The 21,186-nt window shown below is 40.9% G+C and overlaps 1 protein-coding gene across 8 annotated transcripts in view; it reads right to left on the reverse strand.

The window, feature by feature from the left end:
- Positions 1 to 21,186, reverse strand: part of LOC144768536 (uncharacterized) — a 1,350,740-nt gene that overhangs the window by 689,089 nt on the left and 640,465 nt on the right. For all 8 annotated transcript variants that reach the window (XM_078652300.1, XM_078652297.1, XM_078652293.1 and 5 more), the window contains one exon: positions 9,896 to 10,231. In XM_078652300.1, coding sequence (XP_078508426.1) covers positions 9,896 to 10,231 — 336 coding nt within the window. The remainder of the gene's footprint in view (positions 1 to 9,895; positions 10,232 to 21,186) is intronic.

The following is a 21,186-nucleotide window of genomic DNA, read 5'->3' on the forward strand; positions in this document are numbered from 1 at the left end:
TCCCAAAGTTAGTACCATGATGAGCCAAAGTATGAGGATAAATGCACCAAAGCCCACCCAAAATTCAATCCATGGAGAAATCAGATAGGTTTCTTTCAGGTGTTTCAAAAGTTCCTTAGCTTTATTTTTAAATGTTTTTGTTGATGGCTGTGTCTTTGATTCACTTAGGTCTTCAGAGGAATCATCGAAGTTTATGAAGTAGCCGGATGCAGTTCTGTCAATTGTTCCAATTGCTTCAGGATTACTGTTTCTTGCAGCTTCAGCATATTAATTTGTTACTTCATTGTAGGTTGGTGTGTCTCTACTAAATGTTTTTATTTGGGTTTTTAGAGGTCTGAGTTCCAATGCATTGTTGCATAGTCCTTGTTGTTGTTCTGTAGGCGTTTCGAATGTGATTAGCCTCTTAGTTTGGACCTCTGTATTTGTAGCAAACCTTGGTGTTCTGCTACTTATCGGGAGTCCACTTGGCCTACTGATTGTTATCGGCCACATGATTGTGGTTTTACCAGGTCGATGGATACAACTCGGTTCTCCTTTTTACCAGCAAGCGGCGGTAGTACAACTGATCTTGTCCCGTTGATAGACAAGACAGAAACTGCTTTTCTGTAAGAAGGCCCAAATTCCTTCTTTACCGCGATCTTTTCTCTGACTAGATCCTCGACTTTTGGAATCCAGACAGGTCTTGCTGGGACAGGTGGTGGTTCTTCAGTGGTTGTTGGCTGCTGTTTTAATTCTATGTTGCTCAGGTCTTTTCTTGTTTTGTTTAAGACCTGCAAAATAGCCAAACGATCTTTGATATCAAAGCATTTTTCCTTCACCACTGAAGTCTGACTGTCAAGATCTAAGACTAACATCCTAGTTCCAAACAATAATTCGTACGGACTGAATCCCTTCAGGAGAATTTCTTGGCAGGTTGTTTAGACTACGTTGGACACTTATTAGATGTTTAACCCACCCAGCTCCCGAACCTAATACCTTTGCTATTATAGATTGCTTTATGTCACGGTTTTTTCTTTCTACGATTCCGTTTCCCCTCGGGATGAAATGGACAAGAGTACCGCAATGCAATGCCCATGCTGGTCATGGCCTCCTTATAAGCTCGAGAGCTAAAAGCAGGACCCTGGTCAGAATGCAGCATGCCAATTGCGTATGTGCCGATAAAGACTCGCAAATCTTTTATAACAGTTCTGGCGTCAGCCGATCGCTGGGGCCACATCCATATGAATCTCGTGCATGAATCCACTGCGACCAGGATGTATTTATAGTTACCATTCCTTTGTAAGGGACCACAGTGGTCCAGATAAACACAGGCTAATGGTTTATCTGAGATTAGAAGGGGCGTCTGTGCTGGTCGTCTCACCGTTGATACTTTCATTCTTTGACATATTTCACATTCTAGAACATAGTTCCGTGTTTGTCTTCTCATTTGTGGCCACCAGTATCTCTGTTTTAATAATGATACTGTGGCTGAGACGCCGGCATGTACAGAAGCAAGCCCTTCGTGTGCCGCTATTATTAGTCCTAACCTATGTTCCATGTTTGGAATTGCCCTATCCCCCACTCCAGGGATTCGAGCAAAAGGAACATTGTTTGCATCAGTTATGTATGAGTATTTTACTGGAAAGCCTTTCGGGAGTGTTTCTATCGAATCCTTTTCAGTAGCGCTGACAGCCTGTAATATTTCGCTGTCTATTTTTGTTTTTGACCGTGTGATGGCAGCTACGGAAGCCGTTTGCACAGCTGCCTTCGCGGCCTCGTCAGCCAATGAATTCCCTGCAACGTGAACGCCATCACGTTGATGACTCAGAGTATGTATCACGTGAGTCTTTGGTAGTTCTTTTTGTAAAAGAACTACTTGTTCCCAGAGCATTTTATGCTTGATTGTGCCTCCTTTTGCATCCTTAAAACCATTCTGAAGCCAGATCTGCAAGTATTCATTGTAAGACTGAACGCAAAAATACGAATCGCACACTATGAGTCTGGGGAATTCTCGATCGGTATTTTCAAGCGCCATCTTGAATGCCAGTAGTTCAGCTCGCTGAGCTGTACAATCTCCCAGAGATTGTGTTTTGGTGATAGCTGGTTTAAATTTCCCTTCGTGCCAGCGACCTTTAACAATCGCGCACGCAGCACTGTAAGCTTGTTTACCCCCCACTGCGGGTTGTGCTGATCCGTCTGTGTATATTATACAGCCGTAATGTTCTAGAGGCAAAATTTCGGTCGGCGGAGGACATTCAAATTCGTATTGGAGAAATTCTTGTGTTTTTAAGTTGGGATCAAATTCGTATACCACGTCTGTTGCAGCAAGAGAATTAGCCCACTGTATCCACCTTGGATGTAGTGCTTTAGCATTCGGAATGCTTGCCTTTGTTACCGCCTCTAGGGCTGGTATCGGTGTCACGATTATTATTCATTTACCTTGTGCCAGGGCTCGTTCTTTTGCTATAGCTGTCTGTGTTGCAGTTAGAATTTTTTCCGTTGGGCTAAATTTCATTTCAGCTTTAGTGTACAAGTGTGATTTGAATGCAATTGGTACCTTTTTTCCCTCGTTAGAGGTCAGGTATGTGAATCCGCATCTTCCTGGGATGACTCGAATCACAAGATTGCGTGTGTTATCACGTGTTTCTAATTTTGTTTTAATTAACATGTCTGTTTGTAAGGATCTCAGAATTTCTGTGTGTATTTGAGTCCAATTGGTTTTTTTAAAATCTGGTTTTATTAGATCATAAAGGGGTTTGACCCTTTCTGCGTAATTTGCAATGTATGTTCTTCTGAAATTTAGGAAGCCTAGAATTGACTGTAGGTTTTTTAGTGTTCTAGGTGCTTGGAGTACGGCACATTTCTCTAGGAAATTGTCAGCCAGGCTTTTGCCTTCACTTGATAATTCATATCCTAAGAACAGGACTGTTAGATGGGCAATTCTAGATTTTTTAAAGTTGAATTTGTAACCCTCTGCTGCGAACCCAAGTATTATGGTGTTCACTCTCTTCAAGTGAGTATCCAAGTCATCATCTGTTAGGTATATGTCGTCGACATAAGATAATGCCTCTTCATCATATGTTTGTAATAATTCTGTTACTCTCGCTGAGAATAATCCTGGGCTGTTCTTGAACCCTTGGGGTAACCGACAGAATTGTTTTTGAGCGCCATTTATTGAGAACGCGGACAAATATCTGCTCTCTGGTGCTATATTTTGACAGAAGAATCCATTAGAGATGTCTAATGTTGTTTTGTATTTTTTGCGCACTATGTTATTCATTAGCGCTGCACTATGCGAGTTTTGCACTGCAAAAGTTTTGCAACATGAGTTAAGGTGTCTGTAATCCAAAACTAGACGATATGAATTGTCTGGTTTGGAGACAGGAAACAAAGGGTTGTTCATTTGTGAGGTGCAAGTTTCAATCACCCCCTGGTATTCTAATTGGTCTAGGATTTCTTTTACCTGTTTTTTTAGCTTCTTGCTTAATTGGGTACTGTCTTTGTGCAGTAGGTTGTGTTTTTAACTGGATTTTGTGAGGAGGAGAAAACTCATCCCATCCTACGTGATTTTTATATAAAGCAGGAGCTTGAGCTACTGCCCACTTTCTAGCAAGTGTGTATTTTTTATGAATTGGGATATGATTTGAGAAGGCAGGCATAATTATTTCTTCGCCATGAGGGCAGTCCCTGACAAACTCTGGTGGCCAGTCCTTTTCAGCTAGAAGGATGTCATAGCCCTTGGAGAGATTATCCCAAAATAGTCCCCTTATTTTTCTAGTCTTATCCCCCTCTATACGTAATGTTATTTCATATATTTTGTGAGGTTTGCTAACTCTGGTGTCTGCAGTTTCCACTTGAAGGTATTCATTCGTGTCCACTGTCTCCAGATGATTCATAAGGACTTTGCGGGCTATGCTCACTTCTGCTGCGCTGTCTAGCATTGTCTGAGCCCACTCTCCGTTTTTCAGCTGTGTCCTCAGTATTCTCGGCATTGTTGAATACTTTAATACTGGCTACCTTCTTTTTTGGAAATTGTAATTTCTTATTTGGATGAGCAGGTTCCTTGTCTTTGGACTTGACGTGCCCTTCACTGGGTTCCGATCGTCCTCTTCTTTCCGATTTCTGCGAGGAAGTCTGAAAAGATTGAGAGGGACGTGTATCAAAATCTTGATATCTATCCGGTTTCTTTATATTATCCCTATTTCTAAGGTTGTATTTTTTCCCAGAGGGCTCACTTTGGGGAGACTTGGGTCCTTGGTCCGGAGATCTTTCTCTCCGCCGAGGAGACCTTCCTCTGGACTGGAATCTCTTTTCTTTTGGATTGGATTGTTTGTTTCCATCCCAGTTCTTCTTTTGGCTGTTTAGATTATTTTTAATAAATGTTTTTCAGGACTTTCAATCAGTTGGGGTTTTACTGGTATTCCACCTAAACTATCTCTACCCAGTTCCTCATAGGATTTTTCTATAATTCTGGCAATTTCAGCTGGTTGGTCTGCTATATCTGTTTCTTTTAACCTTTGGCGGATCGCCACGTTTGCTGCTTCTCCCTTTATATTGGCTAGTAATATAGCCGAGACCTGCTTGAAGTCTTTCAGTAATTTCATACCAAGAGTTAAAGCGGGTTCTGGACCGTATTCATCTTGAATTTGTTTTAGCACATCTGGATGGAACACCATGCGTTTTTATGTAGATGGAAGCAAAGACTGTACCCCAAGTGTCACAGTCCTCCACGTGTGGTGCGATTCCCATTGGAAGACAGATAGTCAGAATCCTGTGTTTATCCACAGGAGTGGTGTCTGGAAACACCGCCTCTATTTGGGTGATTTTTTGTGCTAACCAGAATGGTATTTGTTCCCTTTTAGCTGGTACCTTACCTAGGCAGGACTGTATGTTCTGTGGTGTAATTTTATTTGTGTTCCCCTGATGAGGGGTCAGCTGTGGAATTTTAATTGCTGGTTGGATTGTTGAAGTCCGCATTACATATTGGACTAATTGTCTATGTACTTTTATTAATTGTTTTAGTTGTACTAAAACATCTGCTGCAGACATTCTTTCGATGTCTGGATGTGGTGTGTATCCGGCTAGGACCGGCCACGTTGCTCCTGGTCTACCTAATGGACCGAGCCTGGTGATGTGATTGTTGTGTTTTAGGGCGCCATTAAACAAGAGCAGGTGCTCTTGAAATTTAAGTGGTACTTTCACCTCCTCGAAAGGAGTGTATTCTTCAGGAGGTTCCTCTGTTTTGTAATGGTGGAAGTGCTTTGTTACAGCGTTTGCTGCTGGAAAGTTTATCCATGAATAGAATACCTCTGTCTGCCGATATTCGTGTGCCTCTATTACGAATATGACTGTGCCACCTCTAGGTGTCAGTCCATTTTCTATAAGTTTTAAAGTTATAGATTTCCTTATGTTGACCGGGATGAGTATTAAATCCGGGTCTGCTTCTTGCATAGTATTATCAGCTGCTACGAGTTCAGCTGCTAATCTAGCTATCTCTCTTTCTTCTTCAGTGTCTGACATTCTACTGTCAGGAAGGTTATTTTGTTTGTTTGCAGATCAGGTTTCTTATGGAAACAGAGATTAGATGCACAATATTCTGGAACTGTGTATCCTTCAACGTTGACTAAACCAAGAACCATACATAGGAGTTTCCTCCTGCGAGGTTTGGCGGATATGACCTTTCACCCACTCCAGACGTCTTTGGAGTATTATGGGTAAAAAGGGGTCTGAGTGAAAAAGCACGACTGAGTTACTCTAATGTCTTGCGTTAGTTTTATCGCCTTTCCAAACGTTTGGGCGCCATGTAGTGTAGTTCCTATTATCCCAATAGGCTCTGCGCATTGGAATAATACCTTCAATAGTATAGGCCTAGACCAGACGTTAACTAGGTCTTCTATTGTCGATATTAGACTTAAAGTTTTGGGTTTGCCAGCTAGCTCAGAGTTCACTAGAAACTTTCTCGAATAGGCAAGGAGGAGTTGAACCTCCCTGGATAGACAAGAAGGGATTTAGTTTCTGACAACCATAGAACATGACAACTTTGCTCTCCCCTAATCAAGAGTGTATCTCTAGAGTCGTGTGAAAACAAAAGACAACCTATTTTACTCAGTCAGTACGTGCATTCTTAGTCTCACCAGATTGTAGAGAAAAGGAAGAGACGGGCATGTTCAATAAAAGATGGTATTTATTGATCAGTCTCTTTTCTCATACAAGAGAAATGGATCGATATTATCGCAATACTTATGGTTAAGTAAAGTGCATACAATAAAAGCAGAAGTATAAAATAATACTGTAAAAACATTTATATGGTTTCTAAGCCATAAGGTGGTTTAAAATTGATAAAGTAGATACATACACATATATATTTGACTAATCGTACTCAACTGGTGTTTCTACCTACGCCTACCCCAGTGTACCTGACCTAAGCCTAATACGTGGGCGGGAATAGAAAGTAGCAGTTTAAGTTAAGTTTGTTTTGCCAAGTGACTGACTCAAGAAGTCTCTGCAAGGGGTTATTCAGTTCTGTACCTGGAATCTAGGATGAATGAGGGATGGTATCTCTCGTCTCTGGTCTCGATATTCCAGGCTGCCTGCGAGGGCTACCCGGAAGCGCCGGAGCTGGATTTCTCGGCAGGAGAAAGCAGCGTCTCGTTCTCAGCGCGTCAGGAAGGCGGGGCTGCGCCAGCGGGGTCTGCTCTGCTCTGGGCTTCGGCAAGTCTGGCTGCTCCGATCTCGTCACCACCGCGTGTGTTTGCTTAAGGCAATATCGGTAATATTTATACCTGTAAGGTGCCGAGATTGACGTAAGGATGGACATAGATACATCAATAAGGATGTCATACGAGCTGGTCGTTAGCACATTCTTTTGCTGAAGTTCTCGGTGAAATCAAAACAATGGCCGCAGGGTTTTTCCCAGGTTGTCATAGGTTTGATTTGTTTTGAGAACTCCGTATGCCTTATCAGGGGCTGGAGGAATATTGCTTGTCTAATTAGATGGCAAGCGTTATGACCTAATCAGATAACACGTTCCTGTGCCGTGGTGTGGCTTCATCAGATAACGGTTTCTGCATCATGGAATGGCTGCTAGTTAACTTGTTAACCAGAACAGGGTCAGGAATAGGGGGATCGATACAGAACCTATAAGAATACATCACACTGTCTCACGTGTTGTGATTGCATATGCAGCTGAAGTCGTGCCATCTGGCAACTTCAAACAGGACCCATCAACCCATAGTTCCCCATCTACATCAGAAAGGGGCGTATCTTGTAAATCGACGCAACCCTTTGTCTGTTCCTCAGTAAGGAATATACAATCGTGAGGCTCTTTTGATTGAAACTCGGTAACAGGATATTTCAACAAAGTGGCTGGGTTCAGTGTCGCGCATCTCTTCAAGGTAATATGAGGTGCTAACAGTGTCAATTTGTATCCTGTCACACAGGCACTAGTCAAGTGTTGTGTCTTGGTCTGATTCAAAAGGGCATCTACTGCATGGGGTACTAGCACCAACAGTTTGTGTGACAAAACTATCCCTTCACTCTGACGTATGGACACAGGTGTTGCTGCAACTGAACAAAAACACCTAGGCAATGCACGAGCAACAGGATCAAGGACGGCTGAAAAATATGCACAGGGGCGCTGCTTGTCACCGTGTGTCTGCACTAAAACTGATAATGCACATCCATCTTTCTCGTGTACATAGAGTGTAAAAGCCTTTGTGTAATCTGGTGTGCCTAACACTGGTGCAGAACAAAGAGCTTGTCTTAACTGACGAAAAGCATTTTGACATTCATCTGTCCATGGAAGGGGGATCGGAATGTCTTTAGTCAAAAGCGCTAGCAGGGATTTAACAATGTGTGAGAAACCCAATATCCATTGCCTACAAAACAAAGTCAAACCAATGAATGCACGGACATCTTTCTGGGTGGAAGGTACTGGTGTGTCTAAAATTGCTTGTATGCGATCTGGTGTAAGTGCACGGCCCTCCTTAGACAGAACGTGACCTAAGTAGGTTACCTTCAGTCTACAATATTGCAATTTCTTTCGTGACACTTTCTGATGGTGTGCAGCAAGAAAAGAAAGTAGAGACAAAGTACACTCTTTACATAGTTCAGGCGTGTCGGCTGCAAACAAGATGTCATCGACATATTGTATGAGAGCCACTCCTTCAGGCAAAATAAAGGAATCAAGTTATCATTTTAAGGTTTGACTATAAATACTCGGACTCTCAGTGTACCCTTGTGGAACTCTACAAAATCTGTATGATCGATTATTCAAAGTGAAACCGAACAAATATCGGCTATCAGGATAAATAGAAATCGAGAAGAAAGCATTCTTCAAATCGATCACAGAAAATGTAGTCGCTGTAAGAAATCCACGTCAAGTTTGTGGTAATATTTACTGCTATGACGTTTGAGTAAGAATCTCCAGGAGCAAATAAAATACCCACCTTGCAATGAGCAGCCCAGTCATCTGACAATGTAAGTGCAACACAAATTTAAAAACTTTCAGGCTCTATGGAAAAAGGGATTCTAGAGTCAAATAAAGTGGATGTAGTGTCTGTAAAGTTAGTGAGGCAATTGGATCCATTCTTTCATGGGCAAGTATCCAGTGCTTATGATTAAGGCTGCAGATTTTTGCTATACACCTGTGATGCCAGGTTACTACAATGGAATCTGACGTTCTAGAACTCTGCTGTGCTGGGGCACCCTAAGGGTCACAGCATGGCCTATTGTTCATTCATACTGTGAAGCATTGGAGTTCATGCTCCGAATATCAGGAAGGGGTGAGTTGAAGGAGCACATGGTAGGAAAGCTGCAGTTATAGGATATGCAGAGGACTGTCACTGGGGAGGCTGGCAAGACCCACGCAGGAGGGAGGAACAGTTGCCAGACCCAAGTGGTTAAGGTATTCACTTGGTGGCGAAGGAGAAAGCCGTAGGCATTTAGACAATGTAGAGAAGAAGAGACCCCTTTGTTTCCTTGCAGAGGCAAAACATGAGGTTAGCATTCTGAGGCCTTGGCCTATTCATACATTTGAAGAAAAAGAGCATCAAGAGAAAACTAATCAGATAGGAAGGACTAAAATGTTGCTGACCAAGAGGGAAGAGTGGGCCTTCTCGCCACTATATAAACTATGAAATCAAAAGAGACTCTGAGAGGAGGTTAGCAGTTTATTAAGCTTTTGCCCTATACTCCACCGAATTGATGAGTAGGCTGTAGAAATGACCCACTGACAACTGTGTAAGCTAATGAGATGGACGGTAGCTCTGAATCAAAACCTTGAACTTAGAAATCCTAGGAAAGACTCAGATATGGTCGATAAACCGAAACTGTCTATGTGGTTGAAGGATCTGTGAAGCTACAGTGCAATGTAAAATATATATTTATATATCCTAAAGCTTGACTAATTCAACTAAGCCTGAGTCCATTCAACTAACCATCTCCACATTCTAAAACAAATTCTTTATTTGCAGATCTCCCCCCGTGCCAAATATGTTGATTTGCTGCCGATTTAGATTACCCATCTCAAAAGTGGTTCACTGAAGACAGGACTTGAAAAACAATAACACCTTTGCTCCACTGAAAGATGCTGTTGCTCTGTGCAGTGCAACAGCACTTTTTATTTAACAAATTAATTTGTGCTGTTGAGCTGCTCAAAGTAATTTATTTTGCTTAGTGGTGAAACAAGAAGAGAGCCACACCAAGTACCATTCCAGCAAGCCGATGGCAAAGTCAATTACACCCATCAACATATTTATAATTTTTACTGGCACACAGACTAAAGAATTACTGATCTTTAGTGCCCAGTCAGATGCAAAGCTATTCAAACTTAGAAATAAGTTGAGTAACAGTATCCAAGAATAAGTCATTCATTTTAGTGTAATAAATACTATAAATTATTATCCAAATACCTCACCATCTATTTGGAGGGTCATGTAAACAATCTTCTTTTCCCCACTGTAGATGATCTCACAGCTGTAATCCCCGCAGTCATCAGTGTCTACTTCTGGAAGAATGATGGAAGCGTTTCCTTTCATCAGCTCATCCATGTTCAATTGAGCTCCTGCTGCCCTATACACCGTCAAGACATTCTCATATGTTAACACCTTCCGTTTACCAATTCTCCAAATAACGATCAGGTGTCCGATTTCCATAGATGGGGTGTCCATGTTAAAAATGCATCTCAGTAATGCACTGTCGTTGGGACAGACGCTAACCAGAGGCGAACCTGTGGAGACCCAGAGCCAGGCCACTGGGATGGAATATAAGATGGGGAATCACCAGCAGATCAGCGGAAAGGGGTAATCAGCATCCAATAGCACACAACCCACCCAAACAATCAGTAACAAAATAACTAAATAGTTGCTTCATTACATATTACTCATTGAAATTTAAAAGTGATAATATTGCCACAACCTGAAGAATAAATACAATGGAGTATCGGAGGCATGTATTCAAAATAAAATGCGATACAAATACCCAGTTATATGTAAACGGTCAATTCACAGCTAGATAAACAGTGCTCTTTATGCTAATAGCAAGACAGCTGTGTTAAATCCATTGCTGATTTTTGAAGATTCCATGTGATTTGTATACATTCCAAAGAAAGAACATTTCTTACCTGTAATCCCAGTTCTCTCTCAGGGGAATCTCCATTGAAATCATAAGCACTGAATAGTCCGGCCCATATGTGGGCATCCTGGGCAGTTCTTTCAAAATCACATCTACTTCGCAAAGGCCAGGAAAGATATGTGACAGGCATTATGACATGTTACATTTTTGCAGCCTTAAAAACAGCCTTTATTACCAATGTTTATGGATTACTTTAAAGTTTAGAAGGAAAAAAGGGTCAAACCCTTAAAAATCACTTTAACCAAAATGAAAAAGTGATCTTTTAAAAACATTGTTAACAAACGCTTTTTACTTCTTTTTAAAGTAAGCTTAGGAAGATAGCAATGTAGGCTGCAGCATTGAAACAAGGTAAAGAGGACAATACAACTTTAAGGACCTTCTGACCTGCAGTGCCCACCATGGTTTTTTCAAAAACTGATTCACTCAACATAATTTAGGGCATAGAGCATTTTCATATAATTTCTTGACAGGTAATATATCTAATTGTTCACTAAATGTCATCCTTTTTTGCGACTTGCCCAGGCTGTGGCAGAAAATGGCAAAAACAGACCCGGACAGGATCTGTATCTTATGTTTACCAGACTCTCATGACCCCAGGACATGCCGCTATTGCAAGACCCTTCCCAGTTACACTTTGAGGGAAAAGATTTGCCTCCATGGCCAACTGGAGCACCGCAGACGCCACGATTCTCTGACTGGTGAGACTTCTGACAGGTGAGGAGAGACCGTATACAGTCTATCAGTGCCCCAAGGCACACTCTGAGGACTCCCGTAGGGTGAGATACAAAAAGAGAACATCATGAGGAAGACATCACTCCCGTACTGAATGAAGACTTTGACACTGAGAAGAGGTACTGTAGTGTAGTTCCTATATTCCCAATAGGCTCTGAGCATTGGAATAATATATTCAGTAGTGTAGACGTAGGACTGAGGTTATCTAGGTCTCTACTGACTATATTAGACTTAAGGTTTGCCAGCTAGCTCAGAGGTCACTAGAAACTTTCTCGAATGTTCAAGAAGGAATTAACTTTCCTGATTAGACAAGAAGGGATTAGCTTCCGACAACCATATAACATGACAACTTTGCTCCCTCAGAATAAGAGTGTATCTCTAGAGTCGTGTGAAAACAATAGACAGCTATTTCACTCAGTCAATAGTGCGTACTTAGTTTCACCAGAGTGCAGAGAAAAGAGAGACGGGCGTTTTCAATAAAAGGTGTTATTTATTGAGCAGTCTTCTTCCTCATGCAAGAGAAATGAATTGCCACAATTGCAATACTCATAGTAAAGTAAAGTGCGTACAGTTAAAGGAGGATTATAAAATAATACTGTAAAAGCACTGATATGGTTTCTTAGCCATATGATACTTTAAAATAGATAAAATATATATACATATATACATTGACTAACGTACTCAACTGGTGCTTCTAAATACGCCTACCCCGGTGTACCTGACCTAAGCCTAATACGTGGGAAGGAGTAAGTAAGTAGCAGTTTAAGTAAAGTTTGTTTTGCCAAGAATCTGACTCAAGAATTCTCTTTAAGGGTTTAGTCAGCTCCGTACCTGGGTAATAGAAAGCAGGAGGTCTTGTATCTCTCTCTCAGGACTCGATATCCCAGTAACCCACGAAGGTATCTGGAAACACCGGAGCTGGATTTCTCGGCAGGAAAAAAGACAGCGTCTCTCTCAGTGCGTCAAAAGGGAGGGGCAGCGTCCGTGGGCTCTCGCATCAGCTGGGCTCTCGGGCAAGTAAATAGCTGCTCTGCTCCAAAACCACCACCATGTGTTTGCTTAAGGCAACGTTGGTATATTTATACCTGAAAGGTGCCGGGTTTGACGTAAGGTTGGACATAAGACGTCAATAAAGATGTCACTAAGAACTGGCCGTTCTTACAGTGCTTTACAGGAGTTCTAGGATGAAATCAAAACAAAAGCAAGGGGGATTTCCCAGGTTGCTGGAGGTTTGGTTTGTTTAGAGAACTCGTTGTGCTTTCTAGGAGGCCGGGGAAGTAGCCTTGCTTAATGTGACAGCATGTGCTACGACTGAATATGGATATGATTACTATGCCGTTGTAGGGATATTATTGATTATAACCGGACAAGGGCATAAAATAGAAATATCGATTTAGGTTCCTATATAAAATCACAATACCCACTCCACAATCTAATGTCCATCATTACTAAAACTAAGCAATAGTAAACATATAAAAGTGCATGTGTATTTCAACCCACCCCAAAATACATTTTTAGCATTTGAAATGGTGCATAAATATACACGAAAATGATTATAGGTACTGTACGCTATTCAAGCAGTGTAATCATTCAGTAAAAAGGATGCATGTTTATATCAGCATGAATGATTTGCGAAATTTACACATGAAATGGCTCTTAATACAGAAAAGAAGGTCGAGAACATTCCATCACATATAAATATAGTTGCCGTAAATGTGCTAGAGGCTGAGGTAATATATTGTCTGTAGAGTTTCTAAAAATAGAAGCTCTGTTCTCTAACAATAGTTCTACTTTAAGCAGAGTACATGTGCCAGAAAAAAGGTAATTATTTTGGAATTTGGAAAAAAAAAAGAATTTCGCTTTCAGGGGAGAGAGAAAAAATATAGTTCCAAACATGTTCAGTAGCTTTTGTTTATTAAAGCCGAAGACCAAATTCAGAGTTCAGGAAACGCTGTGTACTAGTTTGCTTAAAAGTTATTCTTTTTGTTCAGGGGAGAACATCATTTCAGACAGACTTTCAAAAAAGTGGTCTACCGCTTCAGGTCAAAGTTCGACCAAGTTGGAAAATGCCGCAACTGTGCAGTCGTGAGAATGATTGCTATCATCGATGTCAGGATCAGCAATTCTCACAGAAGGTCGTACCTGGGTGATGTTGCTCTCATCACGTACTTCATTGCCACATAATCGTAGTGATGAAGTCTCAACAAATGCCGTCATCAGAATGGGTAGCCGTTGGGGACAACACGATGCGTGAGCTGTTACAGGACTTAGCAAAGTATCTGTATCCAATGGTACTGCTGATGGTAGTGTAAGACAGACGTACAACACGCATTCTTCTCCGCATAGCATACATCGAAGCACAGGTAAGATGCAATTCTGCCAGATGGGTCTGAATGAAAGAAACCAGGTCATATTCAGATCTCTTAGGACTTTAGTTATGCGGTCTCGATAGCGAATAGCTAGGATCGTTTCATCCATCGTTGCTGGAGTCTTGTCTGCGATTTGGCTTGCCATATCGAAGCAGAAGTATCAAAAATAAAATGCCTGCTACGAGTCCCAACAGAAGTGGTAGACCGCCAAAGACAGAATGGACAAAATTAGGAAAAATGCCCAGAACTGTTTTGAAGGGTGTTAACAGTCCCGAAAAAAATTGTCTTAAATATATGTGGGATACCACTGGTATCAGACATATTTAGGATTTGGCTTAGCATTTCTGCGAAATGCACGGGGCAATTTGTTGATAAAAGGCTATGTATCTCCGCCGTTGTCCTTGCAACTTGCAGATCATACGTTTCTTTTGATGACGTCAAGGGCACAGTTGTCTGTAAAAGAACAGACTTCATTCTGCTTAAAGTATCAATTCGAATAGAAGAGATATTAAAAAAGGCCAAATTTTCGCCTCCGTGTCTGGAGTGCTGTTTGCATACAATACTTGCATACAGCAAGTGACCATGGAACTAACGCTCACGAGATAAGCTTTTCCTGGCACCATGCCACAACATCTGTGGTCCACTATTAGAATATAGCTCCCGTTAGAAAGCCGTCTAAAGAATGGCTCTATTCGTGTTGCAGGTGTGCCATGCTGGTGACATGAAAGGTTATTTGAAGTCCCTCACAGGCCCCATGCAAGTTAATACCTTGACACAGAAGTATACCGCTCAGTGATCTTTTACAATTGTTACCACTAAGAAATACATTCTGTTCCTTTTCACTATAACGTGTGTGTGTAAGGTAATTTCCATGATGACTTAATGTACCCTTTACCCAACCTTTCATACTGGCCTGCTGGTATATACTCTTGACAGTATTTAAATTGGAAAGTTGTTATCGGAATTGTTATTATTCCGTGTATTATCCATTCAATGACAGGTCTTTCTGACATTGTCAATGGTAATCTCTCAAGTTTTTCAATGCTCAGAATCGTATAGTCTGCTCCTTTTTGTGCCAAACTGATTTGTGTATCAGTAAGGTTAAAGATAGAGAATAATGACGTTGTGTTGAGTAAACGCCAGGGCACGTAGCCTGAACGCAGATTTTGCAACGTCCAGCCAAGCTGTACAATAGAACGTAATTGGGACTGACCGTGTTGTAACATTAGTAAGTCCTGCTCTATTATATCAATAGCAGATGATACAATACTGTCCAGTGAATATATTCTGGAAGACAGAGTCAATAACCCATTTTCCACAACAGAAAGTGATTTTTCCAAATTAATACGGTCAATTTCCCGTATTTTTTCTCCTGTTTCAATTTGCATTACTTTCCAAGCTTCGTTGTACGCAGAGTATACACCGGCCGCTATGAAACGTTTTTGACGCTGTTTGCGTGGTGCCATTATGAAATCACGCAAGTCAGCACCGTATTTAAGTAAAGTCAAGCTTTGCTTAATTTCTGCCAGTGTGGATTTCTGTAGCCATTCGAGGCAGAGTTTCCCTACACTGTATGTTGTAACTATCCCTGGATGTTGTGTCTGGGAGTATCTAGGGTCTGGCCTGGTCAATTTGAACCCCTGTATTTTGTTCAGGAATCTATCTTGACAATTATTTGTGTCTGTGGGCCAGATCAACCATTTTTTCCAATCAGGATGTGTTCTGTTTTGGTTAAAAATATGGGATGAGTCTATCTCAACATCTGTAGTGCTATTACTGTCAGGTGTTGGCTTTGGAATAGACGGTTTGTTTAAGTCTTTAATTTTGGCTTGGCCAAGACAGGTTGTCTTTTGAATGGTGTCATTCAAGAATATAATTTGTTCTGGGATCATGCAGGCTCTAAATAATGATTCTATACCTTGGACCTGCCAATCTTTGGTACCCCAGATTGGTTTTGTTTCAATGTTGTTTTTCCAAAAATCAAAACCAAATGTAGTCATTAAAAAAAAAAAATTCTTAATAAATCAATTTAGTATTTGTCAGCATTGTTTTCATTCCTGTCTTATTTAACAGTTTGAAATAAAATGTTTCTGCATCACTTGTGTTAAACCCTGAGAAGTATGGGAATTTTTCGTAAAATGTTTTAGAACTACTTTTTGGAGGAGTTGCACAATGTTCCCATTGATTATAATTAAAAACATTTCTAGGTTGAGCAGATTTATGCAAATAGTGATGTGCAAAGTGGTTGTAGCAATACATTTCTTCATAATTCGATGAACCCTGTAAATAATCATGTTTTGTAAATTTTGCTGACATTACTAAATCTGACATCATATCATTTATGCTTTCAAAGTCCCAATCATCAGAGAATGTATTCGGTTTTAAAAAGTCACTTAATGAAACCTTGAACTGGTGTGGATATTTCAAGAGCTCAACCGGGCCATAGATTTCGTAATCAGTTTTGTCCCAAGCTACCCCACCGGGTATTGGAATGGCTGTGACATTCACGGATGATAGTTCTCTTTTCTCGATGTGAGATGACTTGTATGGCTGTAGGACCAAGTTGATGTTTTGACTTGCTGTGTCCATTGTACTGTATTTTCTCTCAATGAATTTTCCCAAACAAAGAACCATGATGAGCCAAAGCAGGAGGAAAAGTACAACAAAAACACACTCCAAAATTCAATCCATGGAGAAATCAGATAGGTTTCTTTGAGTCGATGAAAGAGTTCTGTTACGTTGTCTTTAAAAGTTTTTGTTGTTGGCTGTTCTTCAGGCTCGCTTGGATCCTCAGAAAAGTTATCGAAATCGATGAAGTAGCCAGATGCAGTTCTGTAAATTGTTGGAATCGCTTCCTGATTTTTATTTGCTTTTAGAATTTTCTTTGTTTCATTAGCATAGGCTGAGGCTACATCGTTGTAGACAGGTGTTTCTTGATGAACTGTTGCAATTTGGGTTTCAAGAGGCATAAGTTCCATGGCTTTGTTGCATAGTCCTTTTTTATTCACTGCAGGTTTATCAAATGTGATTAGTCTCTCAGTTTGAACCTCTTGTATTGTAGCAAGATTTGGTGTTCTGCTACTTCTTGGGAGTCCACTGGGCCTACTACTTATTATTGGCCACATGATTGTGGTTTTACCAGGTCGATGGATACAACTCGGTTCTCCTTTTTACCAGCAAGGGGCGGTAGTACAACTGATCTTGTTCCGCTGACAGCTAAGACAGGTACTGCTTTTCAGTAAGAAGGCCCAAATTCCTTTTTCACCGCGATCTTCTCTCTGACCAGATCCACAATTTTTGGAATCCAGACAGGCCTTGCTGGGACAGGTGGTTTATCTTCAGTGGCTGTTGGCTGCTGTTTTAACTTTATGTTGCTCAGGTCTTTTCTTGTTTCATTTAAGTCCTGTAAAATAGCCAAACGATCTTTGATATCAAAGCATTTTTCTTCTACCACTGAAGTCTGACTATCTAAGTCCTGAATATGCATTCTAGTACCGAACAATAGTTCGTACGGACTGAAACCTTTTAGAGAATTTCTCGGCAGATTGTTAAGACTACGTTGGACACTTGTTAAATGTTGGACCCACCCATCACCCGAACCTAATACCCTCGTCGTTATAGATTGCTTTATGTCTCGGTTTTTTCTTTCCACAATCCCATTTCCCTCAGGATGGAAGGGACAAGAGTACCGCAATGCAATGCCCATGCTGGTCATGGCCTCCTTATAAGCTCGAGAGCTAAAAGCAGGACCCTGGTCAGAATGTAGCATGCCAATTGCGTATGTGCCGATATAGACTCGCAAATCTTTTATAACAGTTCTGGCGTCAGCCGAGCGCTGGTGTCTACATTTTAAGTGAATCTAGTCTTAAACGATATACATTGGGACGCATTTTTCCTTTCTTATTTTGCGTATAGATCGCCTTATGCTTTTTAATAGGGGTCCTGGCACTACTACGGCTGGTTCGCCACTGCGATCTCTGTTGCAATTTGGACAGCTCATTGCAAATTTGTGCTGTTGCAAGCTCATTCCCGGTCACCAGTATTCTGATTGTAATTCTTTCAGAGCTTCTTTGATCATCTGGTGCCTTAGACCTAGTCCCATATGTGCTTCTTGAATCAAGAAGATTCTCCTGTTCGTGTTTGGAATTACTCTATCCCCCACTCCAGGGATTCGAGCAAAAGGAACGGAGTTTGCATCGATTATGTATGTATAATTGAGTGGATAGTTCACGGGTAAAGCTGCATACTCGCCTTTTGAAGACATTTTTACCGCCAGCATGGTTTCCCCATCTATGTATTTTTCTGAATGCTTTTTTGTGGCTACTGAAGCCGGTTTAGTTGCTTCCGCTGTGGCTGTGTCAGCCAATGAATTCCCTGCAACGTGAACGCCATCACGCTGATGACTCAGTGTATTTATCACGTGAGTCTTTTGTAGTTCTTTCTGCAAAAGAACTACCTGTTCCCAAAGCTTTTTATGCTTTATCGTGGCACCTGTGTCATCTTTGTAACCGTTTTGAACCCAGTTCTGCAAATCATTATTGTAAGATTTGACGCAGTAATGCAAATCGCACACTATTAGTGTCGGGAATTCGGGATCGGCAATATTGAGCGCCATTTTTAAAGCTAATATATCAGTTTGTTGACCTGAATTGTCTTTTACAGATTGAGACATAGTTACCAGTGGTCTCAATTTACCTCCGTGCCACCGGTATTTAACAACCTCGCACGTAGCATTGTAAGCTTGCTTTCCCTAAACCGAGGGTTGAGCAGATCCGTCTGTATATATTACACAGGCGTAAAGTTGAAGAGGCAGAATTTCGATTGGCAGAGGATATTCTCTTTCATATGTTAGATATTTTAATTTTTTCATTTCCGGGTCAAAATAGTATTTTACTTTTTCTGTAGCAAGAGAATTTTCCCATTGTATCCATTTTGGATCTAATGCCACGGTAGTCAAATTGCGTGGGCTTGTTAATGCCTCAAAGGCTGATTTTGCTGTTAAAACAGTTATCCTTTTGCCTTGGGCTTGGTCTCTTTCTTTTGCTACAGCTGTTTCAACCGCATTTACAATGTTTTCTGTAAGACTGAATGTTTTTTCAGCTTTTGTGTACAAAGGTGATTTGTAAGCTATTGGTACCTTTTCTCCCTCATTAGAGGTCAGGTACGTGAATCCGCATCTTCCTGGGATGACTCGGATTACAAGGTTCCGTGTGTTATCGCGAGTTTGCAATTTTGTTTTAGCTAACATGTCTGTTTGCAATGATCTCAAAATTTCTGTGTGTTTTCGAGTCCAATTGATTGGTTTGAAATCAGGTTTTATTAGTTCATAGAGAGGTTTAACCCTCTCCGCATAATTTAGAATGTAAGTTCTTCCGAAATTCAGGAAACCTAGTATTGATTGTAAGTTCTTCTGCGTTTTAGGTGCTTGGAGTACAGCACACTTCTCTAAGAAATTGTCTGCTAGGCTTTTGCCTTCACTTGATAATTCATATCCTAAAAACAGGACAGTTAGATGGGCAATTCGTGACTTTTTAAAGTTGAATTTGTAACCCTCTGCTGCGAACCCAAGTATTATGGTGTTCACTCTTTTCAAGTGAGTATCCAAGTCATCATCTGTTCGATAGATGTCATCGACATATGATAATGCTTCATCATCATATATTTGTAGTAACTCTGTTACCCTTGCTATGAATAATCCTGGGCTATTCTTGAATCCCTGTGGAAGTCGACAGAAATTTTACTGCGACCCCATTATTGAGAAAGCGGTCAAATACCTGCTTTAAGGTGCTATGTTTTGACAAAAGAATCCATTAGAGATGTCTAATGTTGTTTTGTATTTTTTGCGCACGATGTTATTCATTAGTGCTGCACTGTGTGAGTTGTGTACTGCAAATGTCTTGTAACATGAGTTAAGGTGTCTGTAGTCCAAAACTAGACGATATGAATCGTCTAGCTTGGAGACAGGAAACAAAGGATTGTTCATTTGTGAGGTGCATGTTTCAATCACCCCCTGGTATTCAAGTTGATCTAAGATCTCCCTGACCTGTTTTTTAGCTTCTTGCTTAATTGGGTACTGCTTTTGTGCAGTAGGTTGACATTTTAATTGGATTTTGTGAGGAGGAGAGTCCTCATTCCATCCTACATGATTTTTATATAATGCAGGAGCTTGGGCAACTGCCCATTTTCTTGCATATGTATATTTTTTATGAATTGGAATATGATTTGAGAAGGCAGGCATAATCATTTCTTCACCATGAGGGCACTCCCTGACAAACTCTGGTGGCAAGTCTTTCTCAGCTAGAAGGATGTCATAGCCTTTCGAAAGGTTATCCCAAAATAGACCCCTTACTTTCCTAGTCTTATCTCCCTCTATACGTAATGTTATTTCGTATATTTTATGAGGTTTGCTAACCCTGGTATCTGCAGTTTCCACCTGAATGTATTCATTCGTGTCCACACTCTCCAGATGATTCATCAGGATCCTGCGAGCTATTGTCACTTCTGCTGCGCTGTCTAGCATTGTCTGGGCCCACTCTCAGTTTTTCAGTTGTGTCCTCAGTATCCTCGGCATGTTTAACTATTTTAATGCTGGCTACCTTCTTTCTTGGAAATTGTAATTTTTTACTTTGATGAGCAGGTTCCTTGTCTTTGGACTTGACGTGCTCTTGCCTGTGTTCTGACCGTCCTCTTCTTTCCGATTTCTGCGAGGAAGTCTGAAAAGATCGAGAGGGACGTGTATCAATGTCTTGATATCTATCAGGTTTCTTCAGATTATCCCTATTTCTAAGGTTGTATCTTTTCTCAGAGGGCTCCCTCTGGGGAGACTTGTGTCCTTGGTCCGGAGATCTTTCTCTCCGCCGAGGAGACCTACCTCTGGACTGGAATCTTTTTTCTTTGGGAGTGGATTGTTTATTTCCATCCCAGCTCTTTTTTGGAGTGTTTAGATTATTTTTAATAAATATCTTTTCAGGATTTTCAGTTAGTTGGGGTTTTACTGGTTTCCCACCCAAACTATCTCTTCCTAGTTCTTCATAGGATTTTTCTATGATTCTGGCAGGTTCAATTGGTTGGTCTGCTATATCTGTTTCTTTCAATTTCTGGAGGTAAGTTATATCCCCAATTGCGAATTGAACTAACTCTCTTTATGCCTTTGTCAATTCTTTTATTTTAACTAAGAGTTCTTCGCTTGACATTTTATTAATGTCAGGATGTGGTGTGTAGCTGGCTAGAACCAGCCACGTTGCTCCTGGTCTACCTAGTGGACCGAGCCTGGTGATGTGATTATTATGTTTTAGGGCGCCTTTAAACCAGAGCAGGTACTCTTGGTATTTTAATGGGATTTCAACCTCCTCGAAAGGGGTGTATTCATCCAGAGGTTCCTCTATTTTGTAATAGTGGAAGTCGTGTGTGACAGCGTTTGCTGCTGGAAAGTTTATCCATGAATAGAATACCTCTGTCTGCCGATATTCATGGG

The sequence above is a fragment of the Lissotriton helveticus genome, chromosome 7, assembly GCF_964261635.1.
Source record: "Lissotriton helveticus chromosome 7, aLisHel1.1, whole genome shotgun sequence".
NCBI lineage: Eukaryota > Metazoa > Chordata > Amphibia > Caudata > Salamandridae > Lissotriton > Lissotriton helveticus.